The 25,469-nt window shown below is 35.3% G+C and overlaps 1 protein-coding gene across 16 annotated transcripts in view; it reads right to left on the reverse strand.

Moving 5' to 3' along the window:
- Positions 1-25,469, reverse strand: part of NAV3 (neuron navigator 3) — a 1,137,481-nt gene that overhangs the window by 211,943 nt on the left and 900,069 nt on the right. For all 16 annotated transcript variants that reach the window (XM_057557682.1, XM_057557697.1, XM_057557687.1 and 13 more), the window contains 2 exons: positions 15,795-15,867; positions 11,710-11,893 (listed from right to left, as the gene is read on the reverse strand). In XM_057557682.1, the coding sequence (XP_057413665.1) occupies positions 11,710-11,893; positions 15,795-15,867 (257 nt within the window). The remainder of the gene's footprint in view (positions 1-11,709; positions 11,894-15,794; positions 15,868-25,469) is intronic.

Genomic DNA, 25,469 nt, shown 5'->3' on the forward strand with positions numbered 1-25,469 from the left:
CCATCTTTCCTCCCTTCAGTCTACTTAACTTTAGCCTTGGAGTCACACAAATACGAGTGGAAATCCCTATACAGAATCCCTCTACAGTCACACCTTTAGTACTCTAGATTCCCAAAGAAAGAGAAAAAAATGCTTAATCATAAAATCACATTTGTTCTACTAACAACACTATTCCCAAGGAACCAAGGAGGAATACAAAGAAGCAAATTACACAATATGAGGTAAGAAATTTCTTGGGCATAAATTTTGGTGGAAGTTTTTTACCTCCCAATCTTACTTTTCTTTTGTAAGATGGTATCATGTGAAGAAGACAGGAATCATTTCCTTTCAAATTTACTAAAAATGGCTTGAGAGAAAATTAGGGATAAATTACCCAAGATGTATTATAATGAAGTACATTGGAAGAAAGTCTTAAACTAAGGATTTTATATAAAATAACAAACACTGAAGATAGTAGAACACATTCACTAAAATTTTTAAGGCTGAGATAGATTGAAATACATTTCCTTATATATCCTATGATTGCTAGAAATGAAACTGTACCTTCAGAATTAATATTTAAAGAATTCTTTAAACCAAATTCTTCCTTTAGTATATACAGTTTCCCTTCTGTAGGTTGTTCAATGTTATAAAATGATAACTGATAAGCTAATAGCTCCAAAAAAGAGGAAAGTGTTCGGCCACTTCTGCAAAATATCTTTTGTACCTTAAAACCATATACACTCCTTTAAAAATATTTAAGACATTTTGTAACAACTATACTCACATCAGAGTATGTGATAAAAATATGTTGTCCCTATACATAAATTTTGCTGAGACTTCACTAAAAACAGTTACTGCCTAATCCATAAATGAGTCAGAAGCTTAGCCTTCATCCACATGTGTTTCTTTTTAGCAGCTGGGTGGCTGAAATATCATCCTGATTACATGTGAGACAGGTTACTGTGATAACTTATCCCATTAGTGAAATATGGCATGTAAATCTATTATAACCTCTGTCTTATCTTAAATTTCAACTGACAGTTAATAAGGCCACCTGCATGGTCTGCTTTTGTGGGATCTCAAAACAGTAACTAAAGAGGGAGATGCCTGGCTAGGATATTACTGCATCAAAGTCTCACGCTCTTTTAGGAATGGAGAACTTCAAGATAAAGAACTCAGGAAACCAGGCTCACATTTCTCTCACAATGTTACCATAAATTAGATTTTCACACTGCTTTTACTTACATGTAGCCCAAAACACTATGCTGATGCATGGATCTTTTCCATTTACAACTTTCAGTGTGGAGTAAAATTATACCGCAATGCAGTCAGTGCTCCATTCTAAAAGCCCATTTTAATGCAACCACCTTAAAAAAAACTGGACCCTGAATACCGCTACACAAAACTATTTTTTTAAGTTAACTTTTATTTTATATTGGGATATAGTTGACTTCAATGTTGTGTTAGTTTCAGGTGTACAGCAAAGTGATTTAGATATACATATATATATCCATTCTCTCTGATTCTTTTCCCATATAGGTTATTACTATTTTTTTAAGCTAAAAATGTAAACAAACTTTGGCAAAGACTACCCTGATGAGTGAAAAAATATGGATTATTTAATACTTCTGAAGATTTTAAAAGTAAGGGGACACGGGTTCGAGCCCCGGTCCGGGAAGATCCCACATGCCGCGGAGCAACTAAGTCCGTGCACCACAACTACTGAGCCTGCGCTCTAGAGGCCACGAGCCACAACTACCGAGCCCGTGTGCCCCAACTACTGAAGCCTGCGTGCCTAGAGCCCGTGCTCCGCAACAAGAGAAGCCACCGCAATGAGAAGCCCGCGCACCACAACGAAGAATAGCCCCCGTTTGCCACAACTAGAGAAATCCCACGCACAGCAATGAAGACCCAATGCAGCCAAAAATAAAATAAATAAATAAGTAAATAAATAAAAGTATTGTAGGAAGCACAAACTGTTAAACTATTTCCTAGTACACACATTCATGAAAATGAACTTAATTATTATACTTATAAAATAATTATATAAATGTTTGAAGATCTATAAGAAAGTCCGTTTTAGAGAGTCCTTATAATTGGGCTCCTCTCAATTTACTGCAAAGCAAATGTAATCATTAATACAGTCAGTTTCATATCATTTAGGGGTAACTGGGGTCTCAAAACATCTCTGATGGTGGACTCTGGTCTAGAGTCTGCCCCCACTTGTGAGGAGAGAAAGCTGATTTTATTTACACATCTTTTGAGACTGAGAAGTCAATTAGAAAGGGGTGGGGGCTATGAGGGTGGTCAGAAGCAGAAGCACAGGAAATGGAGTGTAAAGAGGCAAATGTTGACAGTGCGCTTTGTAATGAAGAAGGACTCAACCAATGGCAAGACTATCTCAGCTGCAGAAACATGCAAGTCCCCCAAATTCAATTCTATGCTCACCCAGTCATCCCCTGATTACAATTTGTCTTTCTCTGTAGACCTGATGACAGGAAAATATTCAATGGTCATACTGACACAATTATACTGACACAGTTTTTGTGACAGGTGCATTTCTCCATTGTAAGACAATAAGTTGAACCTTTAAGACAGATTTTAGTGGAAAACAGATTAATACATAATAATTTCATATGGTATAAAATTGCAGATATAATAATCAACTCTACATTATCAGTGCTCTATTTGAGAAGACAGTGCCCCAGAAATAGTAAAGATCAAATAGAACCAAACAATTTCTAGTGTTTGGGAGACAACGTTCATGCAATATATAAACAGGATATCAAAATGTCTCAGTCTCAAAAGATGTGTAAATAAAATCAGCTTTCTGAGACTGACTGGGAGTTTGGGATTGATATGTACACACTGCTATATTTATTTAAAACAGATAACTAATAAATTAGAATTGCTTTCTAAAACAAATAAATTGAAGTGTGTAGTTGATACACAATAAGTTTCAAGTGTACAACACAGTGATTCATAATTTTTAAAGGTTATATTCCAATTATAGTTATTATAAAATACTGGCTATAGTCCCTGTGTTATACAATATATCCTTGTAGCTTATTTATTTTATACATGGTAGCTTGTACCTCTTAATCCCCTACCCTTATCTTGCCCCTTCACTCTGCCCACTGGTAGCCACTAGTTTGTTCTCTGCATTGTGGATCTGTTTCTTTTTCTTTATATTCACTAGTTTGTTTTGTTTTTTTAGATTCCACACATAAGTGATATTATGCAGTATTTGTGTTTCTCTGCCTTACTTACTTCACTTAGCATAATACCCTCCAAGTCCATCCATGTTGTTGGAAATGGCATTATTTCATTCTTTTTTATGGCTGAGTAATATTCCACTGTGTGTGTGTGGGTACACATATATACACACACAATATCTTCTTTACCCTTTCATCTGTTGATGGACACTTAGGTTACCTCCATATCTTGGCAATTACAAACAATGCTACTATGAACACTGGGGTGCATGTATCTTTTCGAATAAGTGTTTTTGGGTTTTTTTGGATAGATACCCAGGAGTGGAATTGCTGGTTCTATGACCCCCTTTGCTCAGTATCATCTGAGTGAGGACTTTCCCAGAAGCCTGTTGAAATGTGCAGAAATATGGCTCCTACACATCTTATTTCTCCTTTTCTGATTTATGCCTCTCTACCATCAGCTGTCCAATTACTAGTACATACTTAATTTTTTAATTGTTTGTCTATCACTAAATGTAAGCTTCAAAAGGGCAAGGATTCTTCGATTTTGTCCTCTGCTGTATCTCCAATGCTTAGAAGAGTGCCTGGAACACACAAAGTGCTGAATAAACATTTGTTGAATATATTAATGGGGGATGGGAGAGATGGGAGAGTGTGTACATCAAAAGATAATGATCAAATTAATGAATAAAAATTAGTGGCAGTAGTATTTTATTTAGCTATAAGGGAGTAATTACTAAAGGAAATACCTAAAATAATTAATGGGGTTACCTCTCTGTAGCTAGACCAGGCTTGGGAAGGTCTGAGCATTGGGCCGTTATTTTTAAATCATAAGGATATTATTACTTTGAATTACATTTATGTATTTAATAGAAGTTAGAAGTGTAATGGACAGAATTGATCAGAGAAAGTGAGAGAGGAAGGAACAGTGATGAGGGTGACTGGAGGTTTTTTAATGTGGGTCAATATATTTCATTATATATGTGATATGACCTAGAAGCGGGAGGAGGAAAGATGAAAGTGGCTGGTTTGAGTGCCTGTTACATGCTAAGGGCTGTGCTAAGGAGGAACTTTAAACACAAATTATGTCAGGTGGTCTTCTCAATACCCTTTTGAGAAAGTTACCACCATTCTAATGGTGGTATTTGAGCAGGTTAAAATCACTTGCCTCATTCCACATCACTGGGAATTGGTTGGCAGAATTGAAACCCATGTTTGCCTGACTCTAAAATAACCAACACTATACAGATGCCGCTTCATCATAACAACAGAACTATGAGTGGTTGTCAAGCTTTTAAAATAATGGAATAGAAGCACAGAACATAAGCAGTGTGTGTATGTGTGTGTGTACATACTCTTAGTATTACACCCTCTCTTGGTTTCCTCGATCAGTCAGTTAAAGAATAATTTCTTTCCCTTCAATTATTTCTCTCTAGGAATAAAAAGTCCTGTTATTTAAAAGGAGATTCATAAATGTCGTTTTTGTTTGTTTCATTTTCTTTAAAGTTTAATTGATTCCCTGTCTTTTATGAAGAGCACATTATAGGCCACAACACAGAGTCAATTAAGCAACTAATTGAAGCCAGGTTCATGAGGGCTTAAATTACCAGAGCCTCCCTGTCATCTTAAATTAAACTTCCTTATATACTTCTCAAGATTTATAACCCCAGGCTGAAAAGCTGTAAACCATCCCAGTTTCAGAGTGAATCTCCCAGAAGGAAATGATGTTTCCTGGAAAAGAGGAAGGCAAATGTCCTCCATGCAAGAAGGCTCCAAAAGCAATGTGTGTGGCAGGGGTCGTGGGAGCCTTGAGAAGGGGCTGCAAAGGGAATAGACAAGTCACTCAAATAGCATGTGCCCAGAGATTTTGCAATTTGACTTGTGAGTCCTATAGGAAGGAGCAAGTTCATCTAAACAGCAAGAAGACACATTCTTGACTTTCTCCTACAAAATGAAAAGCAGAAGGCAAATGATTTTCTGTGGAGATCATAATCTCCCAAATTCCCAAAATAGCTCTTATTTTAGTTGAGAAAGACTTATTATCACTGTCTTTAACACTCTATCACCTATCTATGTAATTTCTTACCTACACTTTCACATGCACTTTGTTTCTTTTTTACATGTTTTAATTCTCTATAATATAAAAATACTTGTTCATGTGATTCAAAAATCACTGTTTTGGGATTGGTACAATTCACCAACTATTTAATAGCGGATGGGAAATCATTTAATAATGTAGACAAAAATTAAGGTAAAAGGCCTGTATTCTAAGGAAAATCACCTCCCTTTTTTAAACTTTTAGCAAATAGAAAACAATTTTTTATGTATACTATTACCCTAACATCTCATGTATAACCAGACCAGTACATAAGAAAAATGAATTTTCATTTTATAATTTTCTTTCAATATAATGCTTTACCAGATATTCTCAGGAAAATTAGACATCCATGACATGATTTCTGCTCAGTGTTGGCTGGACTCATGTGCCAGGCACTGTGTACGGTTTTGGTGAAATTGAACTTTCTGTTACTTTTCATGTCAACTAGAATTCTGTCAAAACACACATATGTAAAAATATGATTAGCAGAAATATCCTGAATGTCTATGACATATTTACTGATGGAAATAAATTTTCTGAGTTTGAAAATTATAGGATTCATGTCTACCTTGTTTTTTGAAAAAGAAGTACTATTTTCTCCATCTCCTGGTTAATGCCTATAGAAAATAACTATGATCGCAACTCTTATATAAGATTTTTAGTACTTTATATTAAAACAGTTCTCATATTTTTTCCAGTTGGTTAGACAAAGGGCCTTTAATATACTCTTTTCAAAATAAAATGAAAAGCCAGAAAAATAAAAGAAATTGATTTTATATTTTATATTAAATAAATGCAAACAGGATACTTAACATTCTTTAATATAGCAAAATGTTTAAACTTTACCTATGTAAAGTCCTTCCAAAGATCACTGATATAGAGAAAAATTAATTTTTATATGAAATATGTTCAAATTTTTGAGATTGCTGAAGGACTGAGGAAATTTAGAATGAGTCGCAGCTTTATTTTAATACACATACTGCAAGTGGATGATTCAAGTCAAATGATAAACAGATCAGTGATCAAGGAAGAAGACTGCTCTCACATATCATCACTAAACTTACACCAACCATGCCATTTTAGGGTTAATTCAGAACGTAGGTCTTTCAACAGTATTTTCCCCCTTGCAATATTAGTTTATGTTGATGAGGTAAGGACTTTTGTATTCATATTATTTATTAACAAAACAGATTAGTAATTTGGACATTTTAAAGACAATACGTTTGTGTCGGATTAGTTGTGGCATTCATTTTTTTAACCAGCCTTTAATTAAAAATTTTAAACTCTGTACTAGCTGCAAATTAGAGGCATCATTTCTTAATACTAGATCAGATATCTTCTTTCATTGTCTAAACCAAACATGACAGAGAAGACAGGAGTTATAAACATGCAAGTCTTTAAGCTATCAGTGATATTTCATAGCCCAAACACTTCACTCATGTTACCTATTACTTTCTGTGGTACCAAAATGCTAATGATCTTGGTAATCTGCTTCCTTATCCCGCAAAACAGAAACCACATATTGGTAAAGGAATGGTACTCCACAGAGGCAGCAACACTGACAGCAGTGAATTAATGAATGACAGCCAGAAAACAAAGGGAACAAAATATTTATAATAAATAGGTAAAAGACCAAAGAGGTATATAGTCAGGCATCAACGAGGATGGAAGCAAATAGTTCCACACATCTGGATAAGGTCTGATGGTTCCACTACATATCATTCTGAAACTAACTGCAGTTCAGTATCATGACCACCCAAGAATCAAGAACATTTTATCTTTATTATAGCAGTTTTGTAATACACACAATTCTCATTTTAAATGATGTACCATTGCAACTGTGAATGTTAGAAAGTTTTCCTACCTAAAATTAGAAGCAGCTATAATAAAGATTCATTCACTCTTACTTAACTCATTTCAGAAATCATTTACTAAGGACGTACTGTGTGTAAGGTTCTGGGCTAATCCCCTGAAATATAGAAGAGGTTACAATGTAAAAATGCTGCTGTCCTCACAGTGCTTACATTCTGGAGGGGAGGAAGTGGCAATAATAAACAATGAATATAATAAATAAGTTGGGCTTCCCTGGTGGCGCAGTGGTTGAGAATCTGCCTGCTAATGCAGGGGACACGGGTTCGAGCCCTGGTCTGGGAAGATCCCACATGCCACGGAGCAGCTGGGCCCGTGAGCCACAATTACTGAGCCTGCGCGTCTGGAGCCTGTGCCCCGCAACGGGAGGGGCCGCGATAGTGAGAGGCCCGCGCACCGCGATGAAGAGTGGCCCCCGCTTGCCGCAACTAGAGAAAGCCCTCGCACGAACCGAAGACCCAACACAGCCAAAAATAAATAAGTAAATAAATAAAGTAGCTATAATAAATAAATAAAATAAAATGCACGCTCTTATTAAAAATAAATAAATAAATAAATAAATAAATAAATAAATAAGTTGTAGGTTAGAGAGGGATTAGAGCTACAGAAAAGAAGGAAAACTACAGCAACTATAATGTGGAGTGCAGATGGGCAGCCTGCAGTGTTAAAAGAGAAGTTAAGGTCAGCATCAGTGAGAAGGCAACACTGGAGCAGTTGACTTGAAGGAGGTGAGAGATTCAGCCAAGTGGCTATCAGAGGAAGAGCATTCCAGGCAAAGGAATCAGCTACAGCATATTTCCTAAGCAGGGAGCAAGCCTAGTCTATTTGACACCGTGGCAGGGCTTTGAGCAAAAGAGTGACATCTGACAGGTATGTTCAAAGAGTTTTGTAGATACTGACCCACTGAACCCCCAAAACGACTTCATGAAATCAGTGCCATTTTTTATACCCTTTTAGCAGATGAGACCCTGAAGCATAGAGAGGTTAGGTAAGTTGCCCAAGGTCACACAATTAGGAAGTGGTGGAACTGGGATCCAAGTGCAGGCAGTCTGATTCTAGAGGTGAGCGCTTAACAAGGAGATCTTCAGTCCTTGAACAGGACACACACAGGCACGCATGCTCGCTCACATGCGCACACACCCACACACACACACTCAAGAGTGGAGAGGAAGCTGAGAAGCCAGAAGAGGAGAGTTTGTTATCCACATTCTACGTCTCTTGGTCCACATTTTATTTTCTCTCTTGTATATTTTACTGGTTAACCTTTAGATCAAAATGTCTGTTTAAATGAAAGATGTTCAAATTGATTGAAAACATTTGGGGTTATTCTCAAAAGAGCAAAACAAATGAGCAATTCTTAATGTATAAAATAAATATTGTGGAAATATAGAGAGTTATGTCAATTTACTTTAAATAAACAAAGAGAACAAAACAAAAATACTCTCATGAAACAATGTGCACTAAAATTATTTTAGGTCTACAGAGAAAAATACAAGAACATTTTTCTGGCTAAATATCCACAATAATATAGCCACCAGTCATTTAAGCTATTCACTTGGGAAGAGCTTTGGAATCAACAGAAAGGCTTCATAAATCATGATTTATGACTCTCATCTCATGTAAATGAAGATAATGTATCACTGAGATTCTTTTCCATGTTAATTATCTTGGTTCTATTGTATAGACACTTATTCCTTTCCTATGTATACTATCAATATAGGCTGTGAAAAATGCTTAGATACATTGTAATATTTAAGTTCACATAGATTATAATTCATACACTATTTCACTATGTCAGATCTATACAAATGGAAATAAGTATTAATGTCTGAAATATAACATTCTCCAAAACATAGAATAAATTCTGTTAAAATGAAGACTTGGCACTCCTCTTTATCATGGTCTTAACTAAGCACTACCTTTAGTACAGTAGCTACTGTGCATTTATTAAATTAACAATCCAAAAAGTAATTAAATCCAATTTATCAAAAGAAAAAATTGGGCTTCCCTGGTGGCGCAGTGGTTGAGAATCTGCCTGCCAATGCAGGGGACACGGGTTCGAGCCCTGGTCTGGGAAGATCCCACATGCCGCGGAACAGCTGGGCCTGTGAGCCACAATTGCTGAGCCTGCGCGTCTGGAGCCTGTGCTCCACAACAAGAGAGGCCGCGATAGTGAGAGGCCCGCGCACCATGATGAAGAGTGGCCCCTGCTTGCCACAACTGGAGAAAGCCCTTGCACAGAAACGAAGACTCAACACAGCCATAAAAAATAATAATAATAAATAAATAAATAAATTTTTAAAAAAAAGAAAAAATTATTTAAGAGTCTATCTCAGAATTAAAGGACACTGGTGAAAAGAATGCTTTTCCTAACCTTTCACTGAAAAAAATAAGATAGCTCTCCCCAAGATGGTATAAAATGACCATGCCTATTATATATAGGTCTATATTTTAAAATATAATACAGTTTCATAATATCCATGCATATCCACCAAGAAGAGAAAAAAATTTCCCCCAAAGGGTCATAACCACTGAGAAATGTGGGGCAAGGAACTCCACATGGCAGATACAGAAATAGAGTGAGGGAAAGCAATGACAAATGATATCTCATCTCACTTCCAGAGTCAACATCCTTTGCACAACACCACTTCACTTCCTGTATTTTTCCAGCTACTATTCTTGCTTCTTGTCTGTTCAAATGGCTTAAACCAAACTCTAGGAAATATTATTTCTGGCAGTTCTCAAAACCTAGATCTCTTTCTACCAACCATCACTCCCCCCAAAAAAATTAATAATAAAAAATTTTAAAAATATATTTTATTTTTTCTTCTTCTCTATTCTTAAGGACATCTAAAGAACTTATACTGTAGAGAATGTTTTTTTCACTTTGATTCCTGCACAATTTCACATGACATCACAAAATACCAAGACAAGCTTAAAGAACAGAAGCACATCTGCATTACTGAGTAAAAACAAATATCCCTTATCACTCCATGGCCTTTGTAGTACACTCCAAATTTTTTGGTGAAACTGTGATTTTTCTTTATTAATAATTCACTAATGAGTAAAATTTGCCAAAGGAAATGAGCTTACATGGTTGTACAGAGACAGAAATATTGCTTAATATGAAGTGAGGGATGGTTGACAGATAAAAGAGAAGGGGATTTCTGAGCTGCTGAATATTTGACAGTAAGTGGGAAGTGGTTTGTGAATGTATCTTGGAATTTTATGTTAGCTTTCTGAGTCAATACTAATTGCCAAAAACAAACTCAAGGCAAACTGTATTATTAGGTTTTAGGCTTGGCTTCTAAGATGGAAAAAGTTAAATATTTACATATGTGTGATACAGTGTGTGTATTTTAGTAGATGATAAAAGAGTAGTTTCATATTGGACATTCGCCCTCCCTAAGAAAAATGATCATAGCTATGTACGCCATAGAGTTAATGATCTGATAATCCGAACGTTGATCAGAAACATACGAGTAATTTGCCTGAAACCTGTTAACTTAATTACGTTCTGTGATCATTTTTTGATGTGTCAACTTAGCTAGGTTTATTTAGTTCCACTCAACACCAATCTGGTGTCGCTGTGAAAGCATTTTGTGGATGTGGTTAAAGTCCAGAGCAGTTGACTTTAAGTAAGGGAGATTATCCTAGATTATCACTAGGATAGTAGGCCTGACTCACTCCTTGAAAGGTCTTAAAAGCGGGAGTGTGGCCTCCTTGAGAGACGAAATTCCACCAGTTTATAGCGGTTTCAGCTCGTGCTAAGAGTGTCAGCTTGTCCTTCCTGCTGGGCTGCCCTCAGGATTTCAGACTTGCCTAGCCAGCCCCCATGATCATGTGAATCAATTCTTGAAAATAAATCTGTTTGCACTCTTTCTTACTGATTCTGATTCTGCTTCTCTAGCTGAATCATGACTGATATAGTTCCAAACTGGAAAAAAGCAGAAACGAAAGAGTAAAGGAAGCTGCAGTGGTTTGTCAGCACCCCACACTGGCTGTGTCTATATGCACCCACAGACTCAAGTCAGACAAACAATGTGTGTATACAAACTCACACACACGTATACACACACATGCATGCACAATCTCACATCAAAATGGTATGTTCCCAAACACTCAAACTCCAATGTTTAACAGACCTGAAATTTTTGACAGATTTAACGATTTAATCGATCAAAAGCATCCGCCAAAGAAAACTACACAACTGGAGACTAGGACTCAAAAAGCACATTCTAAACAATAATTTGTAGAAGGAAGGAACTGTGATACACTACTTACAAGAAAGACATGTCACACATTTTGATACAAACCACAATCACCTTCAGAAAACAAACACAAATATTTCACCTAAAAAGTGATGTGTTGGTCATCCAACCAATAGAAAAGTGGTTTTAAATTCTATAAGGTTAATCAAATAATCCCATCACTTTGATACAACTCCATAGATACGTTTTCCAAACTCGCAAACAAAAACTTATTAAAAACAAGTTGTATCAAGATAGATTCATTCTAAACACATTCCCCGCTTCCCTTCCTTACCTGGACTGCATATCTTGCTGGGTTTTGGCCTGACTGGCTTCTGCCTGAGGGCAGGCGTGAGTGACCCGCTGCTGAAGCTCCACCAACGACTGGTAATACTGCTGCTGCTGGTGTTGCTGCTGCTTGTAGCGAGACAAACTGAAAAACAGCCCTAGAATGGCTTTTAAGTTTCCATTTCTTATTTCTGTATCAAGTGGAAAATATAAAAAAACAGTATCATAGAAAATGATTATTTTTTACAAATGAAATTCTAGAAGCAAGTCTCTTAGGCTCAATCTATGGAGACAGAAATACAACTTGATTTTCTCAGTCACAGATTTAAGCAAATCTGATTTTCTGAAATATGCTAGCATTTCCAAATAGCTTGGAAATTTCAGGGAGAGAGAGGGAAGGGATGAAGCGTAGAGAGAACAAAGCTTACGCAAGTGATGTTCTTTGCTGACCCTGAACGACAGTTTTTCTAGAGTTAGTTTCTTCATGGAAATGGATGGGCTCTCAGTCTTGTGCTAATCATTTGGTTTAGCACTCTGCTTCCCTCACAAACACACACAGCTGTTACCAACACAGTGGTGGCTATGAGCTAGAGAAAGAAAGCCACTTAAATGCTGGTTGTCCTACATTATAACTACTGATGCACCTCATAATACGGGTGCACCTCATAATAGCAACTAGACTTATAACTGTTAGCACAATTCTAAATCACCCACCAACCAATTTATTTTAAAAAATACATGTATATGTCCTCCAAAAAGCAGACTACATCAGAGGTATCCATTTTTAATGCTCCAATTCTTTTATTTTTAATTTATGTTACATATTAATAAATATTAAAGATCACCTGACTCATGACTTTAGATAACGTAATTGAATAAATGTAAGTGGAATTCCTAGTTCTAACACATGGGGCTCCTGTGTAAGTTTTTCTAATATTGAATAAAAAATTAAATGCACAAAGTAGGCTACAACATGAGCCTACGTTTTCCTCCTGCAGTTATAATTTTCAAATTAGAAAAAGAGATACAAGTAAAGCTTGATATAACGCTACACAACCTGTAATCATATTTTAAATGAAACTTGCTATTGGCAATAAAATATATCCTCCTTTGAGGTCAAGGTTTTACGTCTCCTTTTTGGAATTTAGAAACATTAATAAACTACTTAGATTTCTTGCTCTCTGATGGTTTATAATGCCACACACACTATGCCGTGGAATTATTCATATAAAATGACGCTGAATTGTTATAACCCTCAAATCTTCCTCACAGGGGTCATAACATATAAGTGTTGGCTTGATCAATATAAAGCTACAGTGAGAAAGTATTAATTTTCTCCTGTGAACCTGAATGATCTTATTGAAAGAGGTTTTTTTAACTTCTTATTTTATTACTATGCATGTTTAATCAATTTAGAAAATCATTCTGGGCATTCCTATATTTTTAGGAGATAAATAAAAAGCAAGAGGTTTATGTTAATAAAAGATATCATGTTATACTCCCTAACACCATACACAAAAATAAACTCAAAATGGATTAAAGACCTAAATGTAGGACTGGACACTATAAAACTCTTAGAGGAAAACATAGGCAGAACACTCTATGACATAAATCACAGCAAGATCCTTTTTGACCCACCGCCTAGAGAAATGGAAATAAAAATAAAAAATAAACAAGTGGGACCTAATGAAACTTAAAAGCTTTAGCACAGCCAAGGAAACCATAAACAAGACGAAAAGACAACCCTCAGAATGGGAGAAAATATTTGCAAACGAATCAACAGACAAAGGATTAATCTCCAAAATACACAAGTAGCTCATGCAGCTCAATATCAAAAAACAAACAACCCAATCCAAAAATGGGCAGAATATCTAAATAGACATTTCTCCAAAGAAGATATACAGATTGCCAACACACACATGAAAGGATGCTCAACATCACTAATCATTAGAGAAATGCAAATCAAAACCACAATGAGGTATCACCTCACACCCGTCAACGGCCATCATCAAAAAATCTACAAACAACAAATGCTGGAGAGGGTGTGGAGAAAAGAGAACCCTCTTGCACTGTTGGTGGGAATGTAAATTGATACAGCCACTATGGAGAACAGTATGGAGGTTCCCTAAAAAAACTAAAAACAGAACTACCATATGACCCAGCAATGCTACTACTGGGCATATACCCTGAGAAAACCATAATTCAAAAAGAGTCATGTACCACAATGTTCACTGAAGCCCTATTTACAATAGCCAGGACATGGAAGCAGCCTAAGTGTCCATCAACAGATGAATGGATAAAGAAGATGTGGCACATATATACAATGGAATATTACTCAGCCATAAAAAGAAATGAAATTGAGTTACTTGTGGTGAGGTGGATGGACCTAGAGTCTGTCATACAGAGTGAAGTAAATCAGAAAGAGAAAAACAAATACCATGTGCTAACACATATATATGTAATCTAAAAAAAAAAAAAAAGGTTCTGAAGAACCCAGGGGCAGGGCGGGAATAAAGACACATACATAGAGAATGGACTTGAGGACACGGGGAGGGGGAAGGGGAAGCTGGGACGAAGTGAGAGAGTGGCATGGACATATATACACTACCAAATGTAAAATAGATAGCTAGTGGGAAGCAGCCACATAGCACAGGGAGATCAGCTTGGTGCTTTGTGACCACGAAGAGGGGTGGGATAGGGAGGGTGGGAGGGAGAGGCAAGAGGGAGGGGATATGGGGATATATGTATATGTATAGCTGATTCACTTTGTTATACAGTAGAAACTAACACAACATTGTAAAGCAGTTATACTCCAATAAAGATGTTTAAAAAAAAAAAGAATATGAAAAAACAAAACAAAGCAAAACAAAAAGATGTCATGTTATACGGAAGAGACATAAAACGAATAAATGGTAATATTTCTCACCAACTTTAACCACTTAGAAAGTAAAGTATTATCCTGGAGGATTTTATCAAATTTTATTCTAAGTAACAGAACCATGAGTTAGGTTTGAACATAAGTTTTTTGCCATTAAATATGTAATTTAATATTAAACATCATGATGACATATACAGATAAAGGATTAAAGAAATTAAAAATAAAATTTAAACAGTGAAGAAAAAATGACGAACGTAAATAATTCTAGTACATGTCCATAATATTTCAGAATTCACACAATTCCTCTTTTTCCAATGGCAGCAAACTTTGCACAGCTTAGAATTGTCTAATATTTCTACTATCTGTGGGGGGAAAAGGCTTTTCAGAGTAAACTGACTGTAGTAGACCCAAGAAGCAACACAAATTGTCAAAAGTGTTTAATCATAAAATTCTAATTAAAAATGGTTGTTGAAAAAAAAAATGGTTGTTGCTGATACAGATCTCAAAGGACTTGGTATTTTATAACTTTAGCAATTGTTTTTTGTTTATAGTACTAAATTGAAAATTTTGCAAAGGCTTCCTAAAAATATATGTGGAAGAAAAAGAAATACAGAAAAAAAAAATAACAGATCTAGTTTTCTTTTTCCACTTTCCTATATTTCAATGTCAGTGATGATCTTTTAAACATTTAATAATTTTAAGGCCTTTACAAAGAACAGTTATTAATACTGTTAGTGCTAATTATTTAAGAACTCCTGATGACTTATTTAAAATTAACAAATATTTAGACTTGGACTACCAACTTGATTAAATTATAGAATTGTTATTGATAAAATATTTGAGCATTAATTACACTATTTTAACTGTATTTATGTCCATATACTGTATTTATTATCCAGCATTATCTATCTATCCATCCATCTACTTAAGACTCTAAAAACACTACCAACTGGTAATAACATAAAGATATTTTGTTAATATGTCCCCCTCCCATATACTCGGTAATGTAAAGAACAATTTTGGCAAAATCTGGAACATACCTACATAAAGCATACATTAATAACCATTGAATTTATGTTTCTATTATTTTGAAAACTTTACTGATTTCCTTTCTTTTATTAAGGGGCTATGTACTCCCACTTTACATTTCTAGCGTTATAAAAAGTCTTTTACAAACAATGGATGCCATTTGTGACAACTGTGCTTTTTCTTACCTTCAGCAGATAGACCTTGAACATTTACTCCTCTGGCTGCTAGAAAACTAAGGCAGACATCAACATTTTCAATCTGCAACATGAAAAGCAGTGAAAAAGTAACTTAGAAGGTTATTTTTAAATAAATAAATGAGCTAGAATGAAGCCAGAGAGAAAGATAAAGAAAGAATGAATACTTTACATTCATTTCATACTAGAGATCTTTAACCAGAGTTTAACTAGAATTATTTTGGCTAATTGCAGAATGAATATAAAGATTGCATTGTCTGATTTAGTACTTACAAACAATTCATAAAGGCCTGACCAAGAATGGCATTCTTACAGATTAGCAACCCACCTACTTAACATAAAACCAGACTGATTTTCTGCTCCATAAACAAGTCTCAACTAAAGCATCCAAATAGGAGGAGACTCTTGCTTCTGTGAGTTAGAATACTAGGATGTGGGTAACTGAGATTTGAACAGTAATATTTGGTAAGTATGCCAAAAGATAAATAAGATGGAGAAAGGGTTGATATACATGAAAGAAATGAAGCATATTTTCATCCTAAATCATAGAAATTCTTTATTTTAAAAACTGTATTTGTACTTCTACAGTTGCTAATTCTCTGCTTAAATATAGGTATTGCCTTTGTAATTTAAAAGAGTGATGCCACTGCTTTTGAACAGTTCGTTTCAACATGATAGCCAGTGATTAACCATTTAGGGTGAGAAGCAAAAAAAAAAAAAAAAAAAAAAGACTAATTTATGTTAATTCATGGGTTGATTTCAGTATTAGTTATGGCATTATGTAGCAAAGTTAAATAGCTAAGACTTTTTAAAAGAATGTAGGAAACTAGAAAGTTCCAGTTCTTTGTGAGTCATCTCCCTGGGTTTTGTGGTATTCCATAAATCTTGAAATTCTAAAGTAAATAAGAGATTTAAAGTTAATACTTGGCAAGGTACTGTTTTCTGTCTTATTAAATTCTCATCAAAAGCTATGCAGGAGGACATACAAAGTTTTGCCAATGTCCTCTCTAGCTGAGCTTCACAGGAAGGTCAAAATGTCTGTTAAAGAAAATAAAAAGAAAAAAAAATATATTCCAGAATCTGTCTTTATAAAATGGACAACTGTTTACATTCCTTTTTAAATGTAATTTTGTGCAAAATTAAAGTAATAATATCCAATGAGAGGTTCTTTGCTTTAAAATGATTGCAGCCAAGGTATACACATTTGCTTTAAGAAAAAAATAACTACTTTATTGATTCATTTCAAAATAAGTTTTACTGAAAGAATGATAGAGTTGAAGACGCTGAATGTTACATGACCAAGTGGACCTTCTCGTTCTACTTGTCAACGTCTAAATACCTAAAAAACCTATGGTTCTGGAATCCACTTCAAATTCCTTCCTTCACATTTCACTTTGCTATTAGAAAATAAGATAACATAAAGGAAAGAAAAAGAAAAGTGTAACAGACACTTTTACGAATATAAACAGAATATACTACTGTGTCTACCCAATGTGTTCTTTAAAAAAATTTTTTTTGGATTGATTAAAAATAAAAGATGCCAAATAATTATTGTGGCCTAATATTAAGACAGAGAATTGAGCTGAGTATTTTTGAATGTTTGCTGTAACAGTCCTGATATTATTAATTTTATGCCAATTATATGAATTTTATAGAAAGTAAGAAGATTTCTGGCCCAAATATATATAATTTACTGCAAAATGTATTTATATTATACATAAACAGATTAGTTCATTGGAAGACCAAGAAAATATTCATGAACAGTGTCTGTAATTAAGTGTGTAAAATGGCTTTTTTGGCTGTTCAGAATAAAAAATAAACTGCTGTCTAGATTGGGTATTAGAGACAAACAACTCTCTCTCAACATGCACCATAAGTTAGAAAGGGAAATTAAAAGGGTCCTAGTAAAGAAAAAAATACTCAAAATATACCTTACATTCCTTTCATATCTATTTATCAGAAGCATTCAACCTTTTGTAATAGTCCTTTACAGTCATTCACTACGAGCACCGACAATTTGAGGTAGTTAATTCTGTTTCCCATCTTACTATAGCAGGTAAGTAACAGCAACAGAATAAGTACTTGAATACAAAATCTCCAGTATGACCATTAAAGGATAGTTCATTACAATTTATTTATTTATTCACCAATTTTTGTTTTTGGTCAAAATTAATTTTCGAACAATGTAACAACATAACAAACATAACTTAAGAAAATAATATCCTCTCCCTACCTAACTCCAAAGTCATCTATAAATTCAATCATGCTTGTTGGTACTACTTATATTTTTTACCCAGCGATAAGTTATAATAAAAGAAAATGGCTGTGAGAAATGTTGTTAAATGTCATTTATATGATTAGTTTCCTTGTCAGAGGCATACTCTAAAATAATTTGAGAATACTTTCTACCTATATAATAATATACTTTGGTTAATGATTATTTTTATTTTAATAAATTTGAGACATTAGTTTCTCATAATTCCTGCTTTAAAATAATAGATTGTCCCCTTACATTTCCCAGTTAAATATCTATAAATACTGTTTTAGTTCCTAATTTTTTTGTCATGTCAAACCTCAACTGTTTTTTGAACTAAAAACCTCTAAACATTTTTGAAATCCCAAACAGATAAAAGTGATTTTGCCATCAAATTTATCCAATTAACTGAAGTGAGTTTTATTTTTTCTCAGTATTATTTGAATCATATACCAAATAAGCTATCAAAATTCAAAATGTACTTTTAACAGCTAATAATTTGGGTCAATTTTTAATTAGAATAATTTCATGTACTTAATAAACTAATAAACAACCCAATGCACAGTTACCTAAATATAATGGAAACAAAAGCTCCATAGATCAGTACTTACACTTACTACATGAAATCGCTTGTGATGCTTTCTACTAATAACATTGTCTTCTCTTTTCATTAATTAATTAATGCTTTTTAATCTGTATTTAAATATCGGTTAAAATCCACTAGATGAATTACAGGATCCATTGATGGACAGTAATCCACAATTTGAAAAACACTGCCCTGAAGAAGACCAGAGCATTGACACATCTACAGTACCTTTTCTTTTGCGGGGTGGGGGTGGGCGTTATATTCAATGACTAATCAGAAAGTGGAAAATTATCCTCACAAGCGAAGTCTCTGCATGGATTTAATTACATCAGTTAACTGGCGCAAAACAAAAACAAAATATTCAAAATACTGGTTATATAATCACATAGTTAATTTTTAGGATATGTTTACAAATGGCGTCCTTGGGTTCAAGTTAATTTTTAGGATGTGTTTACAAATGGCGTCCTTGGGTTCAAGATCTGAAAAAGAATTTTAACTCTTTTCAATCCCCTTTAATTTGTCTAGATACCAAATCATTTTGAAAAGGAAAGCAACTGAGTGGAAATTTGAGTCAATCTTTTATAAGCAATCAGTTATTTGACCAAATTTAAACAACTATTTCAAAATTACTAGGTTATTTAACAAAGTCAATCATTTCTTGATCTCTCTCTCTCTCCTCACTCGCTCTATTTGGTTTGCGGGTAAATAGAGATGTTTGTTGAGTTTTCATAGTCTTATTTATTTATTTATTTATTCCTTTTTTTTTTTTTTTTTTTTTTTTTTTTATGAAGACATGGTTTTAGTGAAGCTCTAAGCCTCTGAGAGACAGGAACTGAATTTTGTTGACTCGTGTACCTTCGGCAGCCTAGCATGGTGTTTGGTGTCTGATAGATGCTCAGTACATACTTGAGGAAGAAGGGAGGAAAGGAGTGTTGGCCAATTGGTCCTTGTATTTTTGGAAGAAATGAATCCAAGAAAAAAAAAAAGAGAGACAGAGATAGACACAGAGGGAGACAAAGACAGAGAGTCATTTGATCCAGAGGCTACATGTTATATTCTCTTTGGGATCTTTTAAAATATACTACTTCCCTGTGCCTGACCCCAGACAATAAGAATCAGAAATTCTGTTAGTTGGGATTGGACATCAGTTTGTTTTCAAATTTTAGCTCCTAATCTCAGTCTACCCTCATCTTTACAGATTAAGCAACTGACCTCCAGAGAAAGTCTCACATAAAGATGAGCAAAAGAAGCTAACAAAAGAGTATATACTATATGATGCTCAATTTATGAAATCCAAGATCAAGACTAAACAATGAAAACAGACATTAGAATAGTGATGAACTTTGGAGGGGTACAGTCTGGAAAGCAGCACAAGGGGAACAGACATGCTAGAAGTATCCTTTGTTTTGATCTGAGTGGTGAGTACACAGGTGTAGAGATATTTAAAATCAATCATCTATACACTTAAGACTGGAGTATTTTATACACTTTTTATGTTTGCTTTACCTCAAATTCTATTAGAGTATTTATACTCTTCTATGTATGTTTTACTTAAAATAAAAATAAAAATAAAATGATTGGTCCCTCGCTTTGTTGAGAATAGATTCCAGGCATATAAAGACAGAAGCACGGAAAGCTGTCAGGTAGCTCGTGCAAGTAATTCAAGTGAAAGATGATAGTGTTTCAAACAATGGTGGCGGCAGTGAGGTGATGAGAAAGGATCACCTTCTGGATCCGAAAGGATCAGATTCTGGATATACTTTGAAGGAATCTAATGGGAAGATGTGGCATATAAGAGACAGGAGTCACGGATGATGCCAAGGTTGCTGGCCTCAGTAGCCAGGTGGATGACATCTCCAGCCATAAGATGGGAAAAGCCACAGACAGATACAAGGGGTTAATTTCTGGACCTGTTATCTAGTCTCTTAGACACCCAAATGGACGTACAGGCCTTTGGACACACAATCTGGAGTTCAACTGAGAGGTTTTGGAACAGAGATCTAAATTTCAGGGTTATCCTCATACAGAAGGTAATTAAGGCCAAGGGGCTAGATTAAATCACCAAGGGCGTGTAGCTATAAAAGAGAAGAGGAACAAACAGTGGGCCTGAGGAGACTCACTGGAAAGAAGAGGAGGAACCAACAGAGGAAAAGGAAGCAAGCCACCAGTGACATGTCAGGCAAATCAGGAGAGTGTGGGACACAGAAAAGCACCTGAAGAAAGTACATTAACTCCAAGGGAGACATGAGCTCTAGCTAAAGCAGCTGGTTAGTAAGATGAGAACTAAGAACTGACTCTTAGATTTAGGATTAAATAAATCAACTCATAAAAGCCTCAATCCTACTACTCCCTGCCTCTCATGCTTGCTGGCACTTGGGCTCTCTCTCTCTTTCTCTCTCTCTCTCTTTCTCTCTCTCTCTCTGTATATGTATACACACACACACACAGAGAAAGTAAGAGTACCTTAGGCATGCTATCAACAATTGTTGAGGGAATGAATTAACTACACAGGGATAAAATGATGTTTTATGCTTAGATCATTCAAATAAAAAAAGACATAAACAATACTTTATAATACTATTAATAATCAAATTTAGCGTTATCTGCCCAGGCAACTTAGACTTCTGCAGCATCCTAAGCTTCTCTCTAATGCTCACCACACTCATCTCCACTGGAGGGATCCGGCATCTCCCCTCTCCCATTTACCCTTCTATGGGAACTTGTTGACATTATATTTTAGGATTGATAGAAATAAATAATTTAAAAGAATTTCCAAAATTGAGGAGCCCATAAAGATCATCTTATCTGACCTTTTCAAATTAAATAATGAGATGAGAACCAGATAATATACATCATTACTTGGAGGACCCAATGAAATTGCACATAAATACGTACATAGTACAATGCACTGCACATAGTAAGAACTCTAATAAACTCAAGAATAAAAAAGTAGCTGTGATTACTGTAACAGTCTTTAATATTAATAGCAGGTGGTAATGGTATAAAATAGCATCATAGCATCTTTTCCTTTGGTATTACAGCAATTTTTCTGAGAATTATCCACACTGCACAAAACCTGCTTTCCAAACTTTTAATTCAACAGTTTGCAAACTGTGCTACACATTAGAATCGCCTGATGAACTTTAAATCTATACATGCCCAATTTACACCATCATCAGTTAAATCAGAATGCCTGTGAAGAGCAGTTATCAAAAAACTGTTCAAAGTCCCCAGGTGATTCCAGTTTGCAGCGATGCCTGGAAAACAAAGCTTCCACCTATGCTCTTCAAAGAAAGTAACTGAATATAATTTCAATTTACCCCATGTGGATGAAAGAATTGCACTGTTCACACTGTAGCACTATATTTTCTTTTGTGTATTTGAACCATTATACTATATAATTCATTGTTTTACACTTATTCCTTTGGTATTAAAACATATCTTTGTCGGGCTTGTTTTACACTTATTCCTTTGGTATTAAAATATATCTTTGTCGGGCTTCCCTGGTGGTGCAGTGGTTAAGAATCCACCTGCCAATGCCGGGAACACGGGTTCGAGCCCTGGTCCGGGAAGATCCCACATGCCGCAGAGCGACTAAGCCCGTGCGCCACAACTACTGAGCCTGTGCTCTAGAGCCCGTGAGCCACAACTATTGAGCCCACGTGCCACAACTACTGAAGCCTGCACGCCTAGAGCCCGTGCTCCACAACAAGAGTAGCCACCAGAATGAGAAGCCCACGCACTGCAACCAAGAGCAGCCCCTGCTCGCCGCAACTAGAAAAAGCCCATGCACAGCCACGAAGACAGTGCAGCCAAAAATAAACAAATTAAATAAATAAATAAATAAATAAATATATATATATATATCTTTGCCTTTGTAGTAGTAATACAAAGAAATCCATTCTGTTCTTTGGACACCCCATTTCTCATTTGGCTCAGGTAACAGTCATATCTGCAGCTCATGGACAACTCCCAGGACTTTTACTTGCCTATTTTATGTCATGCACTATTTCTTGGGTCCTTCTGTTTGCGGCTTACGTTTTATTGCCGTGGAACACCTACGTTGCCTCTCTTTTTCCTGCTAAATTTGAGGATGGCTAAATAACTATAAAAATACTGGCTGTATACTGAAAATAAAACCAAAAGTTTCTAAATTCTAGATACAATCAATGCTTTCAGAAGTTTTAAAATGTTTGGGAGTAAAAAAAAAAAAAAAAGGGGGCGCACTGAGCCTTTAGGCTTTTGGATTGTATGAAAATAATGTTATCACAATGGCCTAAGCCAAAACACAGTTTTTCTAGAGTAAATAAGTAAATTGATGATTGCGTGTGTTTTCTTTATTGAAGATACTAAATAAATTTAACAGAAGTTGATTCATATTTTTAGACATGAATAATTTCTATTTGTATAACCAATATTAGTATCTTGAAGCAATACCATTTAATTTTATGTTCTATAAATCAAACCATTCACTGATTCATCATTTTTTAAATTATTTTTATTTTTTAGTTTTTTTGGTTTAAAAAAAGTTTTTAGCATCTTTATTGGAGTATAATTACTTTACCATGCTGTGTTAGCTTCTGCTGTAAAACAAAGTGAATCAGCTCTATGTATACATATATCCCCATATCGCCTCCCTCTTGCCTCTCCCTCCCTCCCTCCCTATCCCATCACTCTAGGTGGTCAGGAAGCACCAAGCTGATCTCCCTGTCCTATGCAGCTGCTTCCCACTAGCTTTCTGTTTTACATTTGGTAGTGTGTATATGTCAATGCAACTCTCTCACTTCATCCCAGCTTACCCTTCCCCCTCAAACCCAGGGGGGTATTTTTTAGATTCCATATTTATGTGTTAGCACACAGTATTTGTTTTTCTCTTTCTGACTTACTTCACTCTGTATGACAGACTCTAGGTCCATCCACCTCACTACAAATAAATCAATTTTGTTTCATTTTATGGCTGAGTAATATTCCATTGTATATATATACCACATCTTCTTTATCCATTCATCTGTCAATGGACACGTAGGCTGCTGCCATGTCCTGGCTATTGTACATAGGGCTTCAATGAACATTTTGGTACATGACTCGTTTTGAATTATGGTTTTCTCAGGGTATATGCCCAGTAGTAGGATTGCTGGGTCATATGGTAGTTCTGTTTTTAGCTTCTTAAGGAACCTCCATACTGTTTTCCATAGTGGCGTTATCAATCTACGTTCCCACCAACAGTGCAAGAGGGTTCCCTTTTCTCCACACCCTCTCCAGCATTTATTGTTTCTAGATTTTTTGATGATGGTCATTCTCACTGGTGTGAGGTGATACCACATTGTAGTTTTGATTTGCATTTCTCTAATTATTAGTGATGTTGAGCATCCTTTCATGTGTTTGTTGGCAATCTGTATATCTTCTTTGGAGAAATGTCTATTTAGATCTTCTGCCCATTTTTGGATTGGGTTGTTTGTTTTTTTGATATTGAGCTGCATGAGCTGCTTGTATATTTTGGAGATTAATCCTTTGTCAGTTGCTTCGTTTGCAAATATTTTCTCCCATTCTGAGGGATGTCTTTTCATCTTGTTTACGGTTACCTTGGCTGTGCAAAAGGTTTTAAGTTTCATTAGGTCCCATTTGCTTATTTTTGTTTTTATTTCCATTTCTCTAGGCGGTGGGTCAAAAAGGATCTTGCTGTGATTTATGTCAAAGAGTGTTCTTCCTATGTTTTCCTCTAAAAGTTTTATGGTGTCTGGCCTTAAATTTAGGTCATTAACCCATTTTGAGTTTATTTTTGTGGATGATGTTACGAAGTACTCGAATTTCATTCTTTTACATGTAGCTGTCCAGTTTTCCCAGCACCACTTATTGAAGAGGCAGTCTTTTCTCCATTGTATATTCTTGCCTCCTTTGTCAAAGATAAAATGATCATATGTGCATGAGTTTATCTCTGGGCTTTCTCTCCTGTTCCATTGATCTTTATTTCTGTTTTTGTGCCAGTACCATATTGTCTTGATTACTGTAGCTTTGTAGTATAGTCTGAAGTCAGGGAGCCTGATTCTTCCAGCTCCGTTTATCTTTCTCAAGATTGCTTTGGCTGTTCGGGGTCTTTTGTGTTTCCATACAAATTGTGAAATTTTTTGTTCTAGTTCTGTGAAAAATGCCATTGGTAGTTTGATAGGGATTGCACTGAATATGTAGATTGCTTTGGGTAGTACAGTCAATTTCACCATGTTGATTCTTCCAATCCAAGAACATAGTATATCTCTCCATCTGTTTGTATCATCTTTAATTTCTTTCATCAGCATCTTATAGTTTTCTGCATATAGGTCTTTTGTCTCCTTAGGTAGGTTTATTCCTAGGTATTTTATTCTTTTTGTTGCGATGGTAAATGGGAGTGTTTCCTTAATTTCTCTTTCAGATTTTTCATCATTACTGTATAGGAATGCATGAGATTTCTGTGCATTAATTTTGTATCCTGCTACTTTACCAAGTTCATTGATTAGCTCTGGTAGTTTTCTGGTAGAGTCTTTAGGATTCTTTATGTATAGTATCATGTCATCTGCAAACAGTGACAGCTTTACTTCTTCTTTTACGATTTGGATTCCTTTTATTTCTTTTTCTTCTCTGATTGCTATGGCTAAAGTTTCCAAAACTATGTTGAATAACAGTGGTGAGTGTGGGCATCCTTGTCTTGTTCCTGATTTTAGAAGAAATGGTTTCAGTTTTTCACCATTGAGGACAATGTTGGCTGTGGGTTTGTCATATTTGGCCTTTATTATGTTGAGGTAAGTTCCCTCTGTGCCTAATTTCTGAAGAGTTTTTATCATAAATGGGTGTT

The sequence above is a fragment of the Balaenoptera acutorostrata genome, chromosome 11 (genome assembly GCF_949987535.1).
Source record: "Balaenoptera acutorostrata chromosome 11, mBalAcu1.1, whole genome shotgun sequence".
Lineage (NCBI taxonomy): Eukaryota > Metazoa > Chordata > Mammalia > Artiodactyla > Balaenopteridae > Balaenoptera > Balaenoptera acutorostrata.